Raw genomic sequence first — 23,957 nt, forward strand, 5'->3', positions numbered from 1 at the left:
AAATAATTAAACTGAAAAAATTACGTGGACAGTTTTATAAGGATGCACAGTTATTGTGTTGAAACTCAAATGTTAAAAATGAATCCAGTGAATTAATGTGGGGTTGTTTGTTGTTTAAATGGGTGGGGGTTGGAAAAGAGGCTGTGTGCATGCCTGCAGGAATAGTTCAGCAGTGTGTTATTTTAGAACGGCTGTTACTCTTAAATACATGTGCACGCAATTGTGGCGTATTACATGGTTGACTCGTTTGTATTTCTAATTTAAATATAAATAAAAGATCAGTTAGCAGCTGGGTTTACATGGGTTGTGTACTCCATTCACATGCGGTTTTATTTATATTTATTTTTAATTATTTTTTGAGGGGGCGGCGTAAATGACGTAACTCGATACAAAGCAACGCAAACGGCATCGACACATTTTCTTGCTGGAACCACCGGTCCTTAGATAAAAACTCAGAAGCAGTCTTTAACAGGAGAGGACGCTTGCCTGCTTGCTTGCATTAACCTGAGCTGACAAGCGATTTAGACATTATGACATGCCGAAAGTTCTGTGTCCGTCGCTGCAGATTATTAAGTATATTCGGCAGTATTTTTATTCTTGTCATACTAATAGTGATCGTTTCAATGTCTGTGCAACTCGGCGACAACACACAGACAACTACCAAAGGAACCACAACGAACTTGAAAACCGTTGTTATTGAAAGATGTCGGGATTATATTAGGACATTTCCTCAAATGTCAAGGTGAGTGGGGTTCAGATACAAATATTTGTATTATTTTGTTTGTTCTTCAATAAACCGAAAGATTTGAAAAAAACATACAGAGCCTTGCAAAAGTATTCAGACCCCTGACCAATTCTCTCATATTACTGAATTACAAATGGTACATTGAAATTTCGTTCTGTTTGATATTTTATTTTAAAACACTGAAACTCAAAATCAATTATTGTAAGGTGACATTGGTTTTATGTTGGGAAATATTTTTAAGAAAAATAAAAAAAAACTGGCACTGTATATAAACTAGATATACATCAAGGTTTATCATTATATATATATATATATATATATATATATATATATATATATATATATATATATATATATATATATATATATATATACATACATACATACACTACCGGTCAAAAGTTTTAGAACACCTCCATTTTTCAAGTTTTTATTGAAATTTACGCAGTTTAATGTCTCAATGTACTCTGAAATTAAAGCATAGAACAAATAAACAATTGGAGATTAAAAAAGAAATCATGGAATCGTTTTGTTTAACAAAATTTAATCTAAATTTTTTACTCAAAGTAGCCACCTTTTGCAGATATAACAGCCGAACACACTCGTGGCATTCTTTCTACAATGGAAATCAAATATTGTTCGGAAAGTTCTTCCCAACACTGTTGCAGAAGTTCCCACAAATGTGTTGCACTTGTAGGTTGCTTTGCTTTCACCCTTCTGTCCAGTTCATCCCAAACCAGCTCGATGGGGTTTAAGTCTGGAGACTGTGCTGGCCATTCCATGATTTGAAGCCTACCGTCTTGTTCAATTCTTCTAAGGTAGTTCTGAAATAGCCTGGAGGTATGTTTTGGGTCATTATCTTGCTGTAGGATGAACCCCTGACCAACTAGGCGTATACTAGAGAGTATTGCATGGCGCTGCAAAATGCTGTGGTAGCAGTTTTGGTTCAGGGTGCCACTCACTCTGTGCAAGTCGCCGACTCTGGATCCAGCAAAAGAGCCCCAGACCATCACGCTTCCTCCTCCATGTTTGACAGTTGGTGTCACACACTGAGGAACCATCCTTTCGCCTACTCAACGGTGTACAAAAACCCTGCGTGATGAACCGAAGATTTCAAATTTTGATTCATCGGTCCATAAGACCTTCTTCCAGTCTTCAGTAGTCCACTGGCGGTGCTTCATGGCCCAGGCAAGCCTCTTTTTCTTATTTTGCCATCTTAGCAATGGCTTTCTTACTGCCACTCGACCTGTCAAACCTGCAGCTCGAAGTCTTCTCTTCACAGTTGAAACTGAGACTTGCTTACTTCGACCAGTGTTAAACTGTGCTTGAAGCTGTTGTCCTGTGAGCTGCCTATCACGCAAGCTGTTGACTCTTAGAAACTTGTCTTCTGATTCTGTTGTGGCTTTGGGTCTGCCAGACCTCTTCCTGTCAGAGTTTCCTCCAGTTTCCAAGTGCCTTTTGATGGTGTAGGAAACTGTACTCACTGACACCTTGGCTTTCTTTGCAATTTCTCTAAAGGAAAGACCTACACTTTTAAGGGTTATAATGGTCTGTCTGTCTTCCTTTGTTAATTGCCTTTTTCTTGCCATTATGAGAGCAATATACTACTTCCTGCAGTACAATACTGTCCAAATAATGCTTAAGAGGGTGTAGTAACAGAGTCTGTTCCAACACTGCATTTATACAGACAGGGTTTGTAAGTAATCAACAAAAGTTGGGACACCTGTAGGAATTGTTAGCATCAACTTTCAAGGCTTAATTTACTTCCATTGCTGCAGAACAGCTGTAAGTTGTTAACCCATTACTTGTTCCCTGAAAAAGGCCTTTTTGTATAACTCTGAAATGTACATTATTTTTCAGTTTTTGGTAACCTAAACTTTTTTTTTTAAACCTTTGGCAGTTTACCACTTACCTTTGTACCATTTCAGGTTATTCACTGGACTTGAACTGCTTAAATTTCAATAAAAACTGGAAAAATGGGGGTGTTCTAAAACTTTTGACTGGTAGTGTATATATATATATATAAAATTTAACAGATAAGTACTATAGCACTGTACTATAGTAAATGAGACTACTAGAGTGGTACTACAGTATTATGGTACTGTACTATAGTACTAATTAGTTTTTAGATTTAGGATTAAGACAGCATTAAAAAAATAATTCAGATCTTTTAACACCATTTAATCAAAGAAACTACACAATTATATAGCAAAAGTCTACTGTAAGCCATAATAATAGTGCAGTATCTCATGTTAGATTTCAAAATGTCACATTTTTCAATTTTTTATAGTTTTTCATTAAGTATATGGGAAACTACAAAGCGGTATGCAATTCAATATGTTAACGTGGCATTATTCAGCAGGTTTCATTGGACTTCAGAAACCGAAACTGGTTCATTCTGTAGGGTGCTACAAAACATTTTTCTGTAGCAATATCAAAAAAACTTGCTTGGGGAGCACCGGACAGAGCAGTTACACTAATTAAATTTCAGTAACACATCGCAGGAGTCAGCACAGTCATATTACATTAGAACATAAGAAAGGTTACAAATGAGAGGAGGCCATTCAGCCCGTCTTGCTTGTTTGGTTGTTAGTAGCTTATTGATCCCAGCATCTCATCAAGCAGCTTCTTGAAGAATCCCAGGGTGTCAACTTCAACAACATTACTGGGGTGTTGATTCCATACCCTCACATTTCTCTGTGTAAAAAAGTGCCTCCTATTTTCTGTTCTGAATGCCCCTTTATCTAATCTCCATTTGTGACCCCTGGTCCTTGTTTCTTTTTTCAGGTTAAAAAAGTTCCCTGGGTCAACATTGTCTATACCTTTTAGGATTTTGAATTATTGAATCAGATCGCCTCATAGTCTTCTTTGTTCAAGACTGAATAGATTAAATTCTTTTAGCCTGTCTGCATACAAAATGCCTTTTAAACCCGGGATAATTCTGGTTGCTCTTCTTTGCACTCTTTCTAGAGCAGCAATATCCTTTTTATAATAAGGTGACCAGAACTGAACACAATATTCTAGGTGAGGTCTTACTAATGCATTGTAAAGTTTTAACATTACTTCCCTTGATTTAAATTCAACACTTCTCACAATATATCCAAGCATCTTGTTGTCCTTTTTTATAGCTTCCCCACATTGTCTAGATGAAGACATTTCTGAGTCAACATAAACTCCTAGGTCTTTTTCATAGATTCCTTCTTCAATTTCAGTATCTCCCATATGATATTTATAATGCACATTTTTATTGCCTGCGTGCAGTACTTTACACTTTTCTCTATTAAATGTCATTTGCCATGTGTCTGCCCAGTTCTGAATGCTGTCTAGATCATTTTGAATGACTTTTGCTGCTGCAACAGTGTTTGCCACTCCTCCTATTGGACATTAACTTATTATGTAGATTTAATTATAATATAAAATAAACATACTTGATAATGCTGTAATAACATTACAGACGCGCCTCCGATTTAAACCCCATAATTTTCTGTACTGGATACTAATTTTGTTAATTTTCCAAACAACTGAATAGGCATTACAGCATCCAGATATTTCTGTTAGGTTCAAAAAGCGAACCTGCTTCAACATTTACAAAACGATGGTAAATAATAAGTCGACTCGTGTCACTTTGGTCAGTGCTTTCATCACACATTCTGCACACACAGGGTAGATCTACCGCTGACTTCAGGGTTTATCTGAAAAGGCAGTCGCCAAATTTCTCATTGTTTCTGGCAACAGTTTCTACACTACAGTCCAGTCTTTGGAAGGCAGTGGAACTGGGCAGTGGGGGCGGAAGATATTTACCACTGGGGGGGTGAAGCTTCCTCGGTGCTATTTTTACTGTTCCCACCTAAACACAAAAGCTCAATTGCGACCAAAGCATGAAAAAATCGAGATTTAGTTCTAGGGCTCTATTCCCAAAAGTTCGAGAGGGACGTTCAAGGAGAATTTATGTGATTGTCGAATGTGTTCTCCTTTTAGCGATTCTCAAGAAGGGGAATTTGGGTATTCACGGTTATTCTAACAAAGATTCTCCTGTTTCTGTTTCTGTTTTAAAATTCCACTTGGAGAATACACTCCAATAGACATCTTGAATGATCAATTTACATACCAATACCCCCCTTTTTGAATTCCCACGTGCGATTCTCATTGTCGCAATTTCAGTTATGACTCCTAATCTTAGTCGAATGTGTTCACCTAGTCAGGAGGTGTTCAGTTCATTCTCATGATTTATAGAAAGGATTCTGAATGGTGCATTTTGTATCTAGACGAAATTACGTTTTTTCCACTGCTCTCATGCAAAACAGATGAGGCAAACAGGTGTAACAGGTTCTTTTAACACTCTCTGGTTAGCTTTTACTCCACTGCCATTTGGATTCCAAAGTAACTTAAGCAGGAGGTACAGTATGCCACACACCACGCACAACGTCAAATATTTTATTGTGTACAGAATTCAGTGTTGCTGTGCAAGAAATATCACCGTATATCTTAAAACTAATCACGAAATAGTAATCAATTAAAACAAGAAAAACACCTCCCTCTTGGCAGTAGCACCACAATTGAAGTGTAACCTTAAAACACGTTCCCCAATAACTACACTAAAACACCAATAAAACAATACAATTGTGTTTCTACCCAGTGCATTGATATTCCTAAAACTCTATCAAAAACACTAAAATACAAATGCAGTAATAATTACAATACACTTTCCCCTTAATAAACCCCCAACTGTCCCAACAGTCACACTACTTAGTCTGTTAATTGGTAGCTTGAGCTCTGTCTCTGCTGGTCAGTGCCTCTTCTTTCTCCTTCTTTGCAGCAGCAAGCTCCACAACCACGTCCTGTACTCTCCCTTTCACAGCCTTTCTCTTGACTGGCTTGTCTTCACTCTTGTACTCCCAGTCCAACTGGCTCCCGTTCCCAATGCTGCAGCCCAACCAGGCTGCTTCAACTCCTTCTCGCGGTGCCGCCTATTCTGGGACAGAGAGGAAAACCCACCGCCCTTAATGCAGGCTCTTCATAAAAGATGGTCTATTATTGTTTACACCTCAGTTTGGCTATAGCCCCGGTTAATCATGCATTTGCTTTTCCAGCGAAACACTATTACTTAACTTTATGGGGCCTATACCCCAGCTTTGAGGTGCGACACACCTGCAGATCTGCACAGGGCCTGTCTCCTCCCCTGGACTTCAGCAGCACACACAATGAGGAGCTGCATATATTCAGGCTTATCCACTGTTCTTTAAATCATATACACCCATAAGTACGGTATTTGTTTTTAATTGTAAAATTCCCAGCCTGGGTATTATATTTAAAAGCAATGACAATACTTCCCTTGGGTGATTACTAGATCTACTGCGGCATCACCCGCTCCTCCTCTCCTCAATTTCTGCATCCTGGCTCTGGCTGCTTGCTGGTTCCTTGCTCTCGCTCTCCCTGCTGGCTGCAGGTGCAGGTGCTGCCTGCTTCTGTCTTCCTCACCCTAGCTCTGGCTCTGGCTCTGGCTGCTTGCTTCTTCCTAATCTCTCTCTCTCACTCTCGCTGTTTGTTTCTTCCTGGCTCTTGCTCTGACTGTTGGTTTCGTGCTCTCTGCTCTCTGGTCTCTGCTGTTGGTGGCTGGCTGCTGGAGCTGCCTTTTTATAGCCCTCCTCTTAATGGATAATGGCATAATTATTAAATGCACCGGCAACCGGGGCGGGCCTGCACTAATACTGGGGCGGGCCTGCTCCAATGCAGGATGGAGCACCAGGAGGTTAAGTGACTTGCTCAGGGTCACACAGTGAGTCAGTCAATGACAGAGGTGGGATTTGAACTGGTGATGTAAGAAATGGTGCAGCTTGTGTAAGTCTTGGAATTCTGTGTGGTTTAGTTTGTCGCGATCCTTTGGTACTGCTCACATGTCCAATGGAAAAGTGTTCCTTTTTGTATTTTTATTCACAAGTATAAACACGCATGGTAATACATTTTCATCAAGAAAGCATTCAAGCCTGCTTTTGGGTATAGTCTTCAGTTACAAGCATCAAATCAGTACAGTACAAACTTTATACTTGCTGTGAATGAGTTTATATAACTGAAGTCCCGCCCCTTGGTGGGTAGATGGATTGACCCTTTGCCCAATCAACAGAGCAGTTCCATTTTAATTCGACCAATCAGCGAGACTGTTTGGAGCAGGTCACAGGCCACTCGGGTCCCAAGTAGACTACTCAGGCAAAGACCCTTTGTCTCGGACTGGGCTGTCCACTACTGCTTTACAAGGCCATGTGGCCGCCTCCATTTGAGATATATCAAGCCCCTGTTACAGCACACCAAATCAAACCTAGTTATATAAAAGTGTGGTTTTATATATATAGTGCCGTGAAAAAGTATTTGCCGCCTGTCTGATGTTCTGCATTTTTTCACATTTTTCACATTGTATTTGGTCAGATTTTTTTATGGGTTGTAGTAGAATATAAAGGCAGTCCGAGAGAAAAAATGACACCAAAGTTTGGTGCTTCTTTCATTTGTTTGGTGTGCAAGGTAATCAAACATGCAATCTTCAGGTGTGAAAAAGTTATTGCCCCCCCTAGTTAACTCAACCCAATTAAAGGGATAATTAGGGTTAGCTGTTTGAGTACTTTGGTTAACAACCAGGCCTGATTTGGGCCAGCCCTGCCCAATATAAATCTGACTAACTTTGGCCCTTACCATCAGAGTGAAGTTGTCAGCACACAGGTTCTAGAGCAGGGGTGGGCAATTCCGGTCCTGGAGGGCCGGTGTCCCTCCTGGTTTTTGTTCCAACTGTGCTCTAAATTACTTAATTAGACCAATAATTAGTAATAATTGGTCCAATTAAGTAATTTAGAGCACAGGAGGGACACAGGCCCTCCAGGACCAGAATTGCCCACTCCTGTTCTAGAGGCACATCATGCCACGAACAAACAAAACTCCTGAAGACCTCCGGAAAAAAGTTGTTGATGCCAGTCAGTCTGGAAAGGGTTACAAAGCCATTTCTAAGGCTCTGGGTCTCCACCGAACCACAGTGAGAGCCATATTGTCCATATTGCATAATATCATCCAGGAAGTCACAAAGAACCCTAGAACAACATCCAGGGATCTGCAGGCCTCTCTCGCCTCGGCTAAGGTCACTGTTCATGACTCCACCATCAGAAAGACACTGGGCAAAAATGGGATTCATGGCAGAGTAGCAAGGCGGAAACCATTGCTCACTAAGAAGAACATGAATGCTCGTCTCAAGTTTGCCAAAAAGCACCTGGATAGAGTTCTGGAACAATGTTCTATGGACAGATGAGTCAAAAGTTATGTCTGGCGAAAACCAAACACTGCATTCCACAGGAAGAACCTCATACCAACAGTCAAGCATGGTGGTGGTAGTGTCATGGTTTGGGGATGCTTTGCTGCATCCGGACCTGGACGCCTTGCCATCATTGAAGGAACCATGAATTCTGCTCTGTATCAGAGAATTCTACAGGAGAATGTCAGGCCATCCGTCCGTGAGCTGAAGCTGAAGCACAGCTGGGTCATGCAGCAAGACAATGATCTGAAACACACAAGCAAGTCTACATCAGAATGTTGAAGAACAAGAAATTTAAAGTTTTGGAATGGCCTAGTCAAAGTCCAGACCTAAACCCCATTGAGATGTTGTGGCAGGACCTGAAACGAGCAGTTCATGCTCAAAAACCAACACATTGAGTTACTGAGTTGAAGCAGTTCTGCATGGAGGAGTGGGCCAAAATTCCTCCACGGCGCTGTGAGAGACTAATCAATAACTACAGGAAGCATTTGGTTGCAGTTATTGCTGCTAAAGGTGGCATAACCAGTTATTGAGTCTAAGGGGGCGATTTACTTTTTCACACAGAGGCATTGGGTGTTGCATAACTCTCTTTAATAAATAAATGAAATATGTATCAAATGTTTGTGTTATTTGTTCACTCAGGGTCCCTTTTATCTATTATTAGGTTTTGGTTGAAGATCTGATAACATTCAGTGTTAAAAATATGCAAAAATGCAGAAAATCAGACATGGGGCAAATACTTTTTCATGGCACTGTATATAATTATACATTTTTTATATATATATATATATATATATATATATATATATATATATATATATATATATAAACACACACACACACATAATCTAGTTATAATGCCAAACCACTTTATACTGAATGTAACATCCATAGCATACATAAGGTAGACAAACTATCACTGGAAATTGCTTTGAGAGAGAGTAACGGCTGAGCTAAATACAGCAATTTAAACAAAATTACGCTTTATATAATGAGTCAGAAACTGTTTTACCCAAGAATTAATGAGGTTGCTATTGCATTCTTAATAACATATTGCGCGCAGGATTTTGTTCCCCTGTTGCAGCCTCTCACCATTGGTCACCCTTGAAAATCAGGATTAGGATTCTCACTTGCTATGCAATCTGAGCTCCATTAATCCTTTCCTTGAAAGTGGGCTACCACTCCAACAGGATACGACTCACTACATGCTTTTTTGCAATCAGAGTTCTGCCGATCCTTTTATTGACCGCAAGCCTCTCTGGATCTCTTTTGTTCTTGGCTTGGGGGGTGGGATTCCTTCCCCACCTTCTCGTGTTGGGGTGTGATGCTTTCCACCTGCAGTTTGTTGAATCAGGATCTTTAAAATCATGTGCAATATTTTTATTTTATCTGCCAATCATAGCATAAATGACACTCTTTAATATCTTGACCACAGCACTGTTTTATCACTACAGCATTGGATTAAATCAATCAAATGATATTGAAAGTTATTAATTAATTGCAAACATTTCAGACGCTTGTAATGACTTTTCTACAACCTTCTTAGCTTAAACTTGAGTTCTGTTGTACGCAATTCCCTTTATCAATATCAAATCTTGTTTCTGCATCTTAATCAAATGTTTCAGATACCGGGTGAGAGTGAGAAACATAGGACACGTATGTGCACGTATTTGAACATTATATCCCAATAAGAAGAACCATATTTAATTCAATGTCTGCACCATCTGTCTGCAACTGTATTCCCTCACCTTGTACGTGCAATTACAGCTAGCCTGCTCAATTCAGAGTGGCCATGTCTCAGTATGGGGTTGTAACGCTTCTACTAGACCTCACATGTACACCTCAGAATGGATCCATGTTCATAACAAAAATCGCATATGATCTAACGTTATCCATGTGTGAAATTACATCCTGTGGTGCATAAACAGACATTATTAACAAACAGCACATAATCCAAGTGACCTTTCCTTGGTGGCAATTCTGTAGGAATTATTTCTTCCAGAGGGAGTGGCAAGGCATGGCAGGCAGCAAAACTATCTGCATTCTATAACAGCAAACAGGTTAGTCCTGTCATATTTAACTCCTGTACAAATCTATGGAGCAGTCCACGACTGCCTCCATCATCTATGCGATTCCCTCTGATTTCAAATACACGTGGTTTAATTTTTATGTTACTCTGTTGTCACGTGTTTACATTGAGTTCCCAGAATATTTAACCATTTCAAAAATTCAAAGTCTCTGGTGCACATATAACATTTTGTATGTTTGTTTTGTGTTGGTTAACACCAGTCCTTTGTCCGGTCCAGTCCGTCTAGTTGGACAGTTCTTTTGGTTCCAGAGCTGGTAAGTTGACATCTCGAGGGTGTTTTGTGGCTGTATTCCGTCGCATTTCTAGGGGTTCCCTCTCTTGTAGTTGGAGTACGTTGGCAGTTTAGAGCACCAGAGGCGCCTAGCGAGTTGCCCAGTGAAGATACAAGTGTAGTATTTACTTCTCTGTTAGTATCTGTTACTTTGTCGCCTGACGTTGGGCCGTGGACAGCTTGATATAACTTATATTGATCTGAGTGGTACCACATAAGCATTTTTTTAGCATTTAACAATTTTAACTGTCGGGTATGTGTGGAACAGTATGCTATCATACTCGTTTAGGCTGCTCTGGTCATACCAATAAGCTTAGTGTAGGTCAGTCCCATTTTGTAGGGCTTGTCTGACCTGTATTTTTGCTGCACCCACTGGAACTGTGGTAGTTTCTTCAGATGGCCAGCTCATCTGCCCTGTGCACTCTTGCTGGGCACCTGAGTGTGGATTCAAGTTATGCAGCTTTTTTCGTTTGTTTAAATACTTCAAATGAGTATAAAACGAATTTAAACAATTGTTACAATCCTTCCCTTCCCACAGTATCTTGTAATTTGCCAATTCATAATTTCTGTGAGTTCATTTTTGAAATCCCAATTTGTTTTCTCAATGCTATCATTGTCTGCTGCTAACCTTCTGAGTTTTATTGCACGCTAGCAGTATACAGATAATGGCTTTGTCAAACAAACAACCTAGATTGCTCCAGTAAAAACCCAACTGTATAAATGGGTAATTGTATGTAAAAATAATGTGATATCTGTATAATGTGAAATAATGTATAATGTGATATGTTGTAACAATTGTAAGTCGCCCTGGATAAGGGCGTCTGCAAATAAATAAATAATAATAATAATAAACAAACAAAAACACTTATTCTTTGTTCCTGTTTCAATCTGTTTTTCTTGACTCACTTGTGATATCAAAACCTTGATGCCATCTAATAACTGTGTTTCTTTATTCATGCTATCTAATAACAGTGTTACTTTATCATAAGGCCCTTCCTTATTCTCCATCTGTTGTTTGAAAGTGTTCTGTATATGTCCTTCCCTTTTGGCCCCACCTCCTTTAACCCAGCGTCCTGTTTTTACAGTATTTCACAGTAAATGAAGTTGGAACACAAAAGCGAGCCCAGACATACCTGTATATTTACAGTTTACAGGCATTATATTTCAAACAAACATGTGCTCACTAAATTTCAGATATGGGGGGCCATATTAAAGAACAGACTCACCTTTGGGGTTTTGTGTCTTTTTACTCCCATGCAAATCGACCACATCAGTGTTATTTTAGAACTAATATAACCATTTCCGGTGTGTAAGCATGCATTTATATTGTGTGTGTGTGTAAAGTAATTAACTAATATATATCTCGGACAAAAGTATTTGCAGTTAAAAAAAAAAGAGAGAGAAATCAAAGAAAGTGATTTCTATAATTTCTAATTGTTCTATTAAGTTATATAAATTAAATAAGATATTCAGCTTTATAATAAAACAACAAAATTATTACATAACATGCATTAAATGAAAAATAACTTGCAAAAACTAATTTCATATGTATCTGGGCACCCTTACTTTAGTATTTTGTGTGTCCACCCTTTGCTTCCTTTACAGCTTGCAGTCTTTTTTTGTTTTTTGAAACCAATTCCTGGCATCTTTTCGGAGATATTTTTGCCCATTCTTCAACACATACAGCTTTGAGTTCTGCAATCGACTTTAGTTTCCTTTTTGCAACAGCAGCCTTCAAGTCAATCCACAACATCTTGAAGGGATTCAAGTCTGGGGACTGAGATGGACAATCCATAACTGTAATCTTCCTTCTTTTCAGAAATTCCTTTGTAGACTTTGCCGAATGCTTAGGGCATTATCCTGCTGGAATACAAACTTCCGTCCAGTAAGCCTTCTACCACTGGGTAACAAATGAGAGTGCAAAATGTCTTGATATTTTGCAGCATTCATTGATCCTTCTACAATACAAAGGTCGCCACTGCCAGAGGAAGAAAAACAGGCCCATACAATCACACAACCTCCACCATGTTTAACACTGGGCATGAGGAACCTTTCTTAATTATTCTCCTCTTTTCCTCCAAACATATTGTTGCTTTCTTTGTGAAAACAGTTTTGGATTCGTCTGACCATAAAATTTGGTTGAAGAAATCATCAAGTAATCAATGGAAAACTCCAAATCGCTTTCTTTTGTGTATTGTTTTTCACAAAGGTTTGCTTCTTGGTTTTCACCCGTGGACATTTATCTTGTTAAGGTATCGTTGAATTGTTCGCTCGTGAATTTCTTTACCGTCTTCTCTCTATTCTTATGTCAAATCTTTTGCAGTAATCCAAGGATTTTGCCAAGCTGCTCGAAAGCTTCTTCCAGATTTTGCAGAAATGTTTCTTGGTCTTCCACACCTGGAGCTAGTTGCAGAAGTTCATGTTCTCCTGTGTTTTGTCAATAATAGCCCACACAGTGCTTTTCAGTAAACCAAGTCTTTCTGCTATTTTTCTGGTAGTTTCTCCTTTTTTGTTTTGTTGAGTCACTGCCATTTTGAGATCCATTAACCATATTTGTTGCTTTTTTTAATCACAAATTTCCAGTTTATTTTTCAGCACTTGATTATGTATTTATTTATTCTATAATTATCATCAGGTTTTGGTTTTCAATCATGATAATTGTCAATAATTAGCAACCAATGCGTTTCATACAAAATATATTTATTGCCCAAATACTTTTGTCAAGGTATGAAATTAGTTTTTGCATGTTATTTTTCATTTTATGCATGTTATGTAATATGTTGTTTTATTATCAAGCTGAATCTCTACTTTATATCTCTCTAATTTATATCTTTCAATAGAACAATTAGAAATTATAGAAATCACTTTCTTTGTGGTTTTTCTCATTGTTTTTAACTGCCCAAATACTTTTGTCTGCAAGATTTTATATATATATATATATATATATATATATATATATATATATATATATATATATATATATATATATATATATATATATAGTGGCAGAGCAGGGCTCTGCCCTTAGAAATACTGGCAGGGAAGGAGTTAAATTCTCCTCCCTGCCCAGGTTAATTGCTTCAGGTGGGAGCAATCAACTAATTAATTATTCAATTAAGGACTGAGCCACCTGGCATAAAAGGAGGCTTCAGCCTCCCATTAGAAGAGAGTTCTGGAAGGAGAAGGAGCCAGTGGTTTGTGTGTGCTGTTTTTCTGTTTGTTTGTGTTTGAATCCAGTGAAGGCAACGCCCAGCCTGGAAACCTTTATTTTTGTAAGTTTAGCTTTTTGTTTTGTGTTTATTTTATGTTTAAAACCTTTTTGTTTGGCCCTTGTGCCTGTTTATTTTGGATTTTTGTGAATTAAAAACTTTATTTTTGAACTTTCAAACTGTCTCTGAGCCGCAACCTCTGTCATCCTTGTCACATTTGGTGCTCAGAAGTGGGATAACGCCACCTGGAGGCTCATGGCAGTATTTTTTTTTTTTTTTTTTTTTTTGGTTGTTTTTGAATTTTGTGAGGTTTTTTTGGGGAAAAAAAAGAACCACTGGCTCCTTCTCCTTCCAGAACTCTCTTCTAATGGGAGGCTGAAGCCTCCTTTTATGCCAGGTGGCTCAGTCCTTAATTGAATAATTAATTAGTTGATTGCTCCCACCTGAAGCAATCAACCTGGGCAGGGAGGAGAATTTAACTCCTTCCCTGCCAGTATTTCTATGGGCAGAGCCCTGCTCTGCCACTATATATATATATATATATATATATATATATATATATATATATATATTATAGGTGCAATTTGTTAAGAAAAAAGATACTAGATCCCCAAACTGTCTCCATTAGCATGAGCAAACCCATGTGAATCTACCCATTTATAGGTTTAGGTACCATAAAGTATTCTGTTTTTACTTTAATAGCAACAATTGTGACGCAATCTGGGAGGCATTCCAGAATTCATTCCTTGGAAAGGACCCATGCAATGTCAAGGTGGAAGACTATGACCTGTTTATCACAACAGTGCAGCAGGATATACCCTGTAATAAGGTGTGTGCTTCCATTCATTAATTTACATGGCTTGCTTAAAGGGAATATTTATAGGTCTGATAGTTTAACAACAAAAGTTTCCCATCACTGCGTGCAAGTTTTCCCTTACTCTGATGCATTACGTTGCTTTTGGGTTACATTTTGAACATTAAAAACATATATTCCTCATTCTTCATATAAAGCTGCTCTAACTCGTACATTTATCATTACAATGGGAGAAAGATAAAGAAATATGTTATAAAGATACATCCAGTCTTCAAGAAACAGCTGTTAATGAAGTTGGTTGCCCCTCATTTGAACTGGCTGGAATTCTCTAAACCTTTTGCGTATTGTTGTTTTGAGTGAAGTTCAAGTACATTGCTTTACAAGAAACTTAGTTCATTGGGTTATTGGTAGCAGGCTTTTAAAATACAGAGTGGTTGTAAACAATTTGATCTACAGTGAGGGCTGCAAAGTGTCATTTGCAAGCTTTGGCACCCATTCTGCTTTGCAGCTTGACTTGTGATATGGGACGCTATTTACGTGAATGTGTCATCTGCAGTTTTTGTTAGTGTGTGTGTCAGCATATTGATTGCGAGACATCATCAGGGATGTTATAAGAGCACACACCAATTTATATCGATTGTGTTTTTGTTTTTTTTGTTTGTGTTTTCAAGTCCCTGTTCTGGAGCAAGACGAGTCAGATAGCTCACGACTTTGCTAAAGCTACAAAGTGCCTCATGACTTTGGAAGACACTCTTCTTGGGTACATGATGGATGGACTGAAGTGGTGTGGCCAACAACACAGTAAAGGTACGGTTGACATAATGAGATTTCAAGTGGATTCAATACAATAGAGTTTAATTTTTAATTTTATGAATCATGGCGTCGGAGTGTGTTTTCGTTCCTGCAGAATATTCATCCCAAGAGATTCCAAGGTGCTCTTGCTCGTTTGGTTGTTAGTAGCTTATTGATCCCAGAATCTCATCAAGCAGCTTCTTGAAGGATCCCAGCGTGTCGACTTCAACAACATTACTGGGGAGTTGGTTCCAGACCCCCACAATTCTCTGTGTAAAAAAGTGCCTCCTATTTTCTGTTCTGAATGCCCCTTTATCTAATCTCCATTTGTGACCCCTGGTCCTTGTTTCTTTTTTCAGGTCGAAAAAGTCCCCTGGGTCGACATTGTCAATACCTTTTAGAATTTTGAATGCTTGAATCAGATCACCGCGTAGTCTTCTTTGTTCAAGACTGAACAGATTCAATTATTTGAGCCTGTCTGCATACGACGTGCCTTCTAAACCCAGGATAATTCTGGTCGCTCTTCTTTGCACTCTTTCTAGAGCAGCAATATCCTTTTTGTAACGGGTGACCAGAACTGAACACAATATTCTAGATTAGGTCTTACTAATGCATTGTAAAGTTTTAACATTACTTCCCTTGATTTAAATTCAACACTTTTCACAATATATCCAAGCAGCTTGTTGGCCTTTTGTATAGCTTCCCTACATTGTCTAGATGAAGACATTTCTGAGTCAACATAAACTCCTAGGTCTTTTTCATAGTTCCCTTCTTCAATTTCAGTATTTCCCATATGATATTTATAATGCACATTTTTATTGCCTGCGTGCAGTACCATACACTTTTCTCTATTAAATGTCATTTGCCATGTGTCTGCCCAGTTCTGAATGTTGTCTAGATCATTTTGAGTGACCTTTGCTGCTGCAACAGTGTTTGCCCTATTTTTGTGTCGTCTGCAAAGTTTGCTTACTATACCAGAATCTAAATCATTAATGTAGATTAGGAATAGCAGAGCACCTAGTACTGATCCCTGTGGTACACCACTGGTTACCTTGCTCCATTTTGAGGTTTCTCCTCTAATCGGTACTTTCTGTTTTCTACATGTTAACCACTCCCTAATCCAAAGCTTTCTGGAAATCTAAATAAACCATGTCGTATGCTTTGCAATTATCCATTGTCGATGTTGCATCCTCAAAACAATCAAGCAGGTTAGTTAGACACGATCTCCCTTTCCTAAAACCATGCTGACTGTCTCCCAGGATACTGTTACTATATAGGTAATTTTCCATTTTGGATCTTATTATAGTTTCCATAAGTTTACATGTAATAGAAGTCAGGCTTATTGGTCTGTAGTTACCCGGTTCGGTTTTGTCTCCCTTTTTGTGGATCGGTATTACGTTTGCAATTTTCCAGTCTGTCAGTACAACCCCTGTGTCAAGAGACTTGCATGATCTTGGTTAGTGGTTTGTAAATAACTTCTTTCATTTCTTTGAGTACTATTGGGAGGATATAGTCCGGCCTAGGTGATTTTGTTTATTTTAAGAGCTTCTAGTCCCTTTAATACTTCTTCCTCTTATGCTAAAGTTATTCAAAACTGGATAGGAACAGGTCGACATGTGGGGCATGTTGTCCGCATCCTCCTTTGTAAAAACTTGTGAAAAGTAATCATTTAATATATTTGCTATTTTTTTTTTTCTTCGTCTATGATTTTGCCATTTGTATCTCTTAGACATTTAACCTCCTCTTTGAATGTTCTCTTGCTGTTATAATATTGGAAAAACATTTTGGAATTGGTTTTAGCCGCAATGTTAATTTCTATCTCTGTCTTGGCCTTTCTAACTTCCTTTTTGATTTGTGTGTGCAGTTCCAAGTACTCTTTCTCTATACTTTGTTTTTGGTCCCTTTTAAACGCTCTGTAAAGTGCCTTTTTTCGCTGAATATTTCTTTAATTGATCTATTAAACCATTTTGTTTTAGATTTGTCTACTTTTGGGAAGTAATTGTTTTGCGCCTCTAGTACTACATTTTTAAAAAACAGCCATCCTTTTTCTGAGGATGTTTTCTCTATTTTACTCCAATCTACTTCTGTTAGTCTCTGTTTCATACCTTCATAGTTTGCTTTTCTAAAATTGTAAACCTTAGCTTTAGTCATTACTTTTTGGGTTTTAAAAATCACTTCAAATGAGACCATGTTGTGGTCTGAGTTTGCCAATGGTTCTCTGACCTCTGTTTTAGTTATTTTGTTTTCGTTATTTGAAAAGACTGAATCAAGGCATGCCTCCCCTCTAGTCGGTGCCTTGACAAATTGCATTAGGAAGCAGTCATTTGTTATTTCCACCATTTCAATTTCGTCCATCGTGCTCCCCACTTGTATCGCTTCTCCTTTGCTACACGCATTTCTAATGTCATTGTATAACAGATTATTTTGCTCGGCGTCTGAATTTGACAATCTATAGCATGCTCCTATTATTATGCCCTTTGAATTTTTGTCCATTATTCTGACCCATATTGATTCAGTGTTGTTTTCTTCATCCAGATTTAACACCTGGACTTCAAGACTAATTCTTATGTATAACGCTACCCCTCCGCCTCTTCTGTCCTGCCTGTCTTTCCTATACAGTGTATACCCACTAATATTATATTTGTCTCCATCACTCTTAGACAACCAAGTTTCTATAACACCTATCACATTGTAGTTACTTGTTAGTGCAATAGCTTCAAGTTCTAACATTTTGTTTCTGAGACTTCTAGCATTTAGATAAATACATTTAATGGCTGTCTTACCTGATTTGTTGCCTTTGTTTTGATGTGGTCTACCTTTTGTTTTTTTGTATTCACCCCCCTTCCTTTCTAGTTTTAAATGCTTCTGAACCTTCTCAAGGATCCTTTCTCCAAGAAGATTGGTTCCCTTTTTGTTTAAGTGCAGTCCGTCCCGCCTATGTAGATAGTCCTTGTTGTAGCATGTTTCTCATAGCAGTGGTACATTCTGCAAACTAGTTACTGAACCAACTACTTATGTTTAAGATTATATCCCTGCTTTACAAACACTGGATAGTTTTTGTCTGTGAGAATCTGTATTTCAAAGTGGATATTAAGAGCTTCTATAAAGAACAATGATGGCTTAAATGCCTGATATTTCTAAAACAAACATACTAAAATAATCCTTAACCAATACAATATTAAAACTTGCCAGAACTTGTCTTGTGCCTAAATCCTTCAACTTCAATGGAGAATTCTACACTCAAGTAACATGTGTCAGCAGGGAAACTAAAATGGCACCTGTGCATTCCATCATTACCACCCCACACCGGAATACACATGGAACGCATGGAACCTGTGCATTCCATCATTACCACCCCACACTGGAATACACATGGAACGCATGGAACCTGTGCATTCCAGCATTACCACCCCACACTGGAATACACATGGAACGCATGGAACCTGTGCATTCCATCATTACCACCCCACACTGGAATACACATGGAACGCATGGAACCTGTGCATTCCATCATTACCACCCCACACTGGAATACACATGGAACGCATGGAACCTGTGCATTCCATCATTACCACCCCACACTGGAATACACATGGAACGCATGGAACCTGTGCATTCCATCATTACCACCCCACACTGGAATACACATGGAACGCATGGAACCTGTGCATTCCATCATTACCACCCCACACTGGAATACACATGGAACGCATGGAACCTGTGCATTCCATCATTACCACCCCACACTGGAATACACATGGAACTTTTCAAAAATATATATATTTTTTTCAAATCACAATTAATAACAATAATCACATTTGAGTAACATAAGTGAGCACTCTTAACTGATAAATGAACTTTATTAAGTGCATAACACCAGTGAAATGCATCTGAGACCTATGGAAATCAAATTACCTATAGGCGTGGTCTGGAGATCAGTTTTTCAGACAGTTTGAAAGTGGTCCTTACGAATGCGCCAGTATCGAGTATGGGATCCCCCAGCGCCGATACTTTCTCTAGAAATAATCCCCTTTTTTATTCCTTTAGAATTGAATTATACTTCCTGTCCAGGGTGGGTTGAGTGTGAATTGAATCCAGTCAGGTCATTTTGGAGAAGGGCATCAGCACATGTAAGTAAACATGACAACAGTTTAAATATGGATATGATTGAAACGGCATTGTATCTGCAACTTTGCTATAACTGCACTCTCATTGCACAGTGAGTCTCCATGCGTCTGTTAATTTTAGCCACACACTAGTCCTTAGTAAATAACAGGAAGGTTAGAAACATGTACTCAACCACTGAGTTCTTCCTCCTATTTAGTTATTTCCTGACACCAATAAAGGCCAAATACAACACTAAAACTATTATTTATATTTGTAGTAATAATAATATAAAAAAAATATGTGGAGTAAAAAAAGGAAAAAAATTTTTTTAGGGGTTGAGAGATTGAAAAGCAGATTACAACAGTAGAAACTGACATAGCATTTATCTTAAAGGTATGAATACATTTCTTATTAATACTTAAGGCTTCCTATTTTTTACTTTCAAGACAACTTTGACCAAATAACTTTTTGGAGTACAGTAAACTTGTATTGTTAAGATTGAAAGCAGAAAAGTAGATTTTTTAAATGTGTTATGCAATTTTAGGGCTGATTGTGACATTACTTTTGCTCATTTGCAGTTTGCTGAATTAGCTTGTGGTAATGTCATGGTGATGTTAAATGGATCAATTGATACACCTTTCAGTAAACAAAGGTAAACAACTAACTTATTAAATCTACTTATTTTAATATTGTAGAAGAATTTGTAATTTGAGGGATCTAGTACAGAATATACAGTACACTGTCCTCACAATTTTAATAATACACCAACACCTTATTCCATATACGTTTGTATGCAGTGTTTGTCTTGTCTGCTTGGAGTGATCTGTTATTATTATTATTATTTTTCTTAGCAGATGCCCTTATCCAGGGTGACTTACAATTGTTACAAGATATCACATTATTTTTACATACAATTACCCATTTATACAGTTGGGTTTTTACTGGAGCAATCTAGGTTACTTGTATTGTAACACTTGAAATGTATTTGCTTACAATTGTAAGTCGCCCTGGATAAGGGCGTCTGCTAAGAAATAAATAATAATAAATAAATAATAGGTAAAGTACCTTGCTCAAGGGTACAGCAGCAGTGTCCCCTACCAGGGATTGAACCCATGACCCTCCAGTCAAGAGTCCAGAGCCCTAACCACTACTCCACACTGCTGCCCTAGAATAAAAAGCTGTGAGTTTTAATTTTAAAGGTTTTTTTATAACTCAAAGATATAAACCAGTCCTCAAAGATGAAAATCACAAATGTATTACACATTTCAGAGCAACATACATGGTTTGCTTATAGCTTTTAGATACATGTGTGAAACACGGTTGTAAATGTGATGTTTATTGTTTAATCCTAAAGCATTTTTGGAAGTGTTGAGATCAAGCGGTTTGATTCAGAGAAGATCAATTACATCAGCATAAGGGTGATTGACAGCCTGCAAAACCGGTATGTACTGTATGTGAGGGATTATAATATTGCTAATATTGTGTACATAGATATACTTACCAAACTGTAAATCTGGAGAATAGATGCATTTTTTTCTCCATTTCTTCAGAAAAATAAATGTTAGGATGAAAGTAAAGTAAGAAATTGGTAAGCAAGTGACATTTAAAGAATCATAGTACAAATATACAACTATTGGGGACAAGGAGACTTCAATGCACGTATCACCTATCTTTCTATTTCTTTTTTTGGAAATAAAAGCAACATTATTTGTGATTTTGACATTTGTGCACTGATAGGCTATTCTGTTCAGTGTTGAAACATCATCTAAGCTGGATCAGCAGGGCTCTAAAGAAACCAAATGTTCTTCTTGTTTTTGACAGAAACAATGGCTCATTACTGGGTAGTGCCAAAAAACAAAACACTATGAAGCTTCTAGAAAGCACATTCTCATTTTAAAATAAACAACATCGTGCTTTCACCCTCTCCAGGAAAATAAAACCCACTAATGACATTGAGAAAAAAAGAAAGATGTTTTATATTAATTTCAAAAACATAACTTATTTTTCATTGCAACAAACTACATAGAAATAATACTTCTACATTGGTTTAGGGAAGCCAGTGCACACACATACAGAACATAACCGTGCTCAACATATTTAAAAATTAACAACTTCATCTCAAGTAGAATGTGTTCTTTATTTCATTTAAATGCACATATCTATTTAACAAGACTTGATGTAAAACACAGTTTAATAATGAGTATCATATTGTTTTCTTAAGGGTGTCATGTAACAGCATGTCATTAGAAGACTTGGGCAAAATTTTGAAGAATGCCTCTTTACATTTTGATTGTAAGGACATTGACAAGTAAGTGGTTTTTTTAACTTTTTATTTCTTTAATGTATTCTCAAATTGTAGATAGTATAGAAATACAACTAACCTGGGTTGTCCTTTGTCCTCCACAGGTCTGAGGTTGAGCGGTGTATCAATGACCCCATCCCTCATTCCTGTGATTGCGTCAATTGGAAGTAATGAAGTAACTATGTGTTGCACATAGAATGTAAATAGGGGCTCTGATTATCAGGTTTTCATTTATTTTTACTGTAATAAAAACAAACAGTTTAATAACTCTCTTTTAGAACTTTGCAGAACACTGTGGGTTAGGTACTAAAGTGTTGCGGCTGTCGCAAAGACGTTGCAAACAAGTCAAAAGTCATGGGTGAGGTATACTAAAGATGCGCAATGCTGTGAGCAACTTTTTAGGGAATGCTTTGCGGTAGCAGTTTTTCTTTGTGGTTCAGCTTTAGATGAATGTGTAATTATGCATAAATTCGCAAAAATGGGGTGGAGATAGCGCAAATCAGGGTTTTTTTAGACGAACACCCAAATACCTATTTTTCTTTAAAAGCAGGGTGTATTTACAAGCCTTGTTAACAAATTTCTATGACATTCCTGGTTTCCCCAACTTGTTGGGAGCAATAGAATCCACATGTGCCGCTAACCCCTCCAGCTCACTCTGAGCATCTGTATAGGAATAGGAAACACACCTATTCTATTAATGTGCAGGTGGTTTGCAATAGTGCACAATTTAGCAATGCACCCCTGACTAACTTAAATAAAAACAGACAGTATACATTTGGCTTATAGGCTACTAATGATAATACAAATTAGTGGTATAATGCAAAATGTCTTGCTGGTCCCTTGAAATTCGTATTAACTTGTCAATGCGGCACCATACCTAGGCTACTAAGTAAGACAAGTTAAAAACAATAATAAAATAAAAAAACAAAAATAATTGTCTTAATTTAAAATAATCTTATTCACATTGTACACCAATGTGTACAATGCAGCAGCATGATTTATTTTGTGTTACTGGTAGCTTACAGGCTAAAGTAAAAAAAAGTGTGCTAGGTATTAATTTGATTTTACTACTGTATAGGCCTAATGTACAGATTTATATTTTATAATGAGATGTGTAGCCTACCCAAAACACATTAGTGTTATTTCAACACAATGATTTACACATTTAAAATACACTGAGCACTATAAACGTACGCGTGTGCGATTTTATTGTATTTTTTTTAAACCCAACACCTCCTTATGTCAGACAAACATGTCCAGTTTAGTGAGGGGCTACTGTATGATTATGAAAAGCTTTTTGATAGAAACACTTTTGTTTTTTTTAAACTGCCTTTCATTATTTTTTCAAAAAAAATGCCGCACGACTCTTGCAATGCTAAATATTAAAAATTATTATATTGTGGCTCTCTTTATTAACATATTTTCTCTTAGTACATACGACAAAATGTATACTTTGTGAATTGTTGCAATGAAAATGCAAATTGTGGTATGTTTGCACTGCGACTGGCCTATCTCAGTACATCTACCCCTGTGTGTAATGATCTCTGACAGTCTGTTTGGAAATGCCTATACTGTTCAATAAAGCCAGTGATGTAGCTTTTTATGTAACAGTTAATCTTGTTTTTCCCATTAATATGTTCTGTATACTATACTGGTTATTATAGTATAAAAATCAACTTATAAAGGTGGCAAAAATTTGACAAAGTTGAAAAATAAAATAAAACTTTGGATAGTTGCTTCATGGCTTGTTCTGAACCTCATTTCCACTTACTAGTGTTTAGGAAGAGAAAGCAAATAATAAATTGGTGTGCTGATCCACTTCAGTGCGAGGTGCTTGATTCACAGCCCCATGCTGCTGTGATTGGAATGCAATAGGATAAGGATAAGCAGACGCCCTGGATAAGGCCGTCTGCTAAGAAATAAATAATAATAATAATAATAGTCAGTGCAGTTGTCCTGTGGCTTGTTATAAACAGGCATGTTAGGAATCAATTTCCTCTTGAATAATTTACCAGAGAGTTTTGAGAGCCTGTAATTAAATGTATATGTTTTGTAATGTGGTGGCTCACAGTGGTGAGGTGTGGTGACGTCACGGACCAGGAAGTAACTGAATCAAAACAATGGATGGGTGAAGCTGAATGCAACGGCGTTCAGCTGATTTATTAATAAACAAAACAAAATGAAAGATTTAAACAAACAACAAAACAGAAACAAAAGGGCACGAGGGCCAAACGAATCAGACAGACAAACAAGTAAGTGTTGTGCTGGCTAATCCAGCACGTTTTAGCAATTGTTATTTCTGTCTCCTCGCTGTCTCCCCGTACCTCCTCTCTGTACACC

General features: G+C 37.6%; 1 protein-coding gene across 1 annotated transcript; it reads left to right on the forward strand.

The window, feature by feature from the left end:
• The first annotated feature begins 206 nt into the window (after positions 1 to 206).
• On the forward strand, positions 207 to 23,352 carry LOC117408506 (ADP-ribosyl cyclase/cyclic ADP-ribose hydrolase 1-like). The gene is made up of 8 exons (XM_034013541.3): positions 207 to 742; positions 14,305 to 14,431; positions 15,088 to 15,223; positions 19,256 to 19,338; positions 19,894 to 19,967; positions 20,670 to 20,756; positions 21,537 to 21,623; positions 21,722 to 23,352. Exons 1-8 carry the CDS (start codon positions 531 to 533, stop codon positions 21,786 to 21,788), a joined length of 873 nt encoding a protein of 290 aa, XP_033869432.1. The 5' UTR covers positions 207 to 530; the 3' UTR covers positions 21,789 to 23,352.
• The last annotated feature ends 605 nt before the right edge of the window (positions 23,353 to 23,957 follow it).

This window comes from Acipenser ruthenus, chromosome 2, assembly GCF_902713425.1.
Source record: "Acipenser ruthenus chromosome 2, fAciRut3.2 maternal haplotype, whole genome shotgun sequence".
Classification (NCBI taxonomy): domain Eukaryota; kingdom Metazoa; phylum Chordata; class Actinopteri; order Acipenseriformes; family Acipenseridae; genus Acipenser; species Acipenser ruthenus.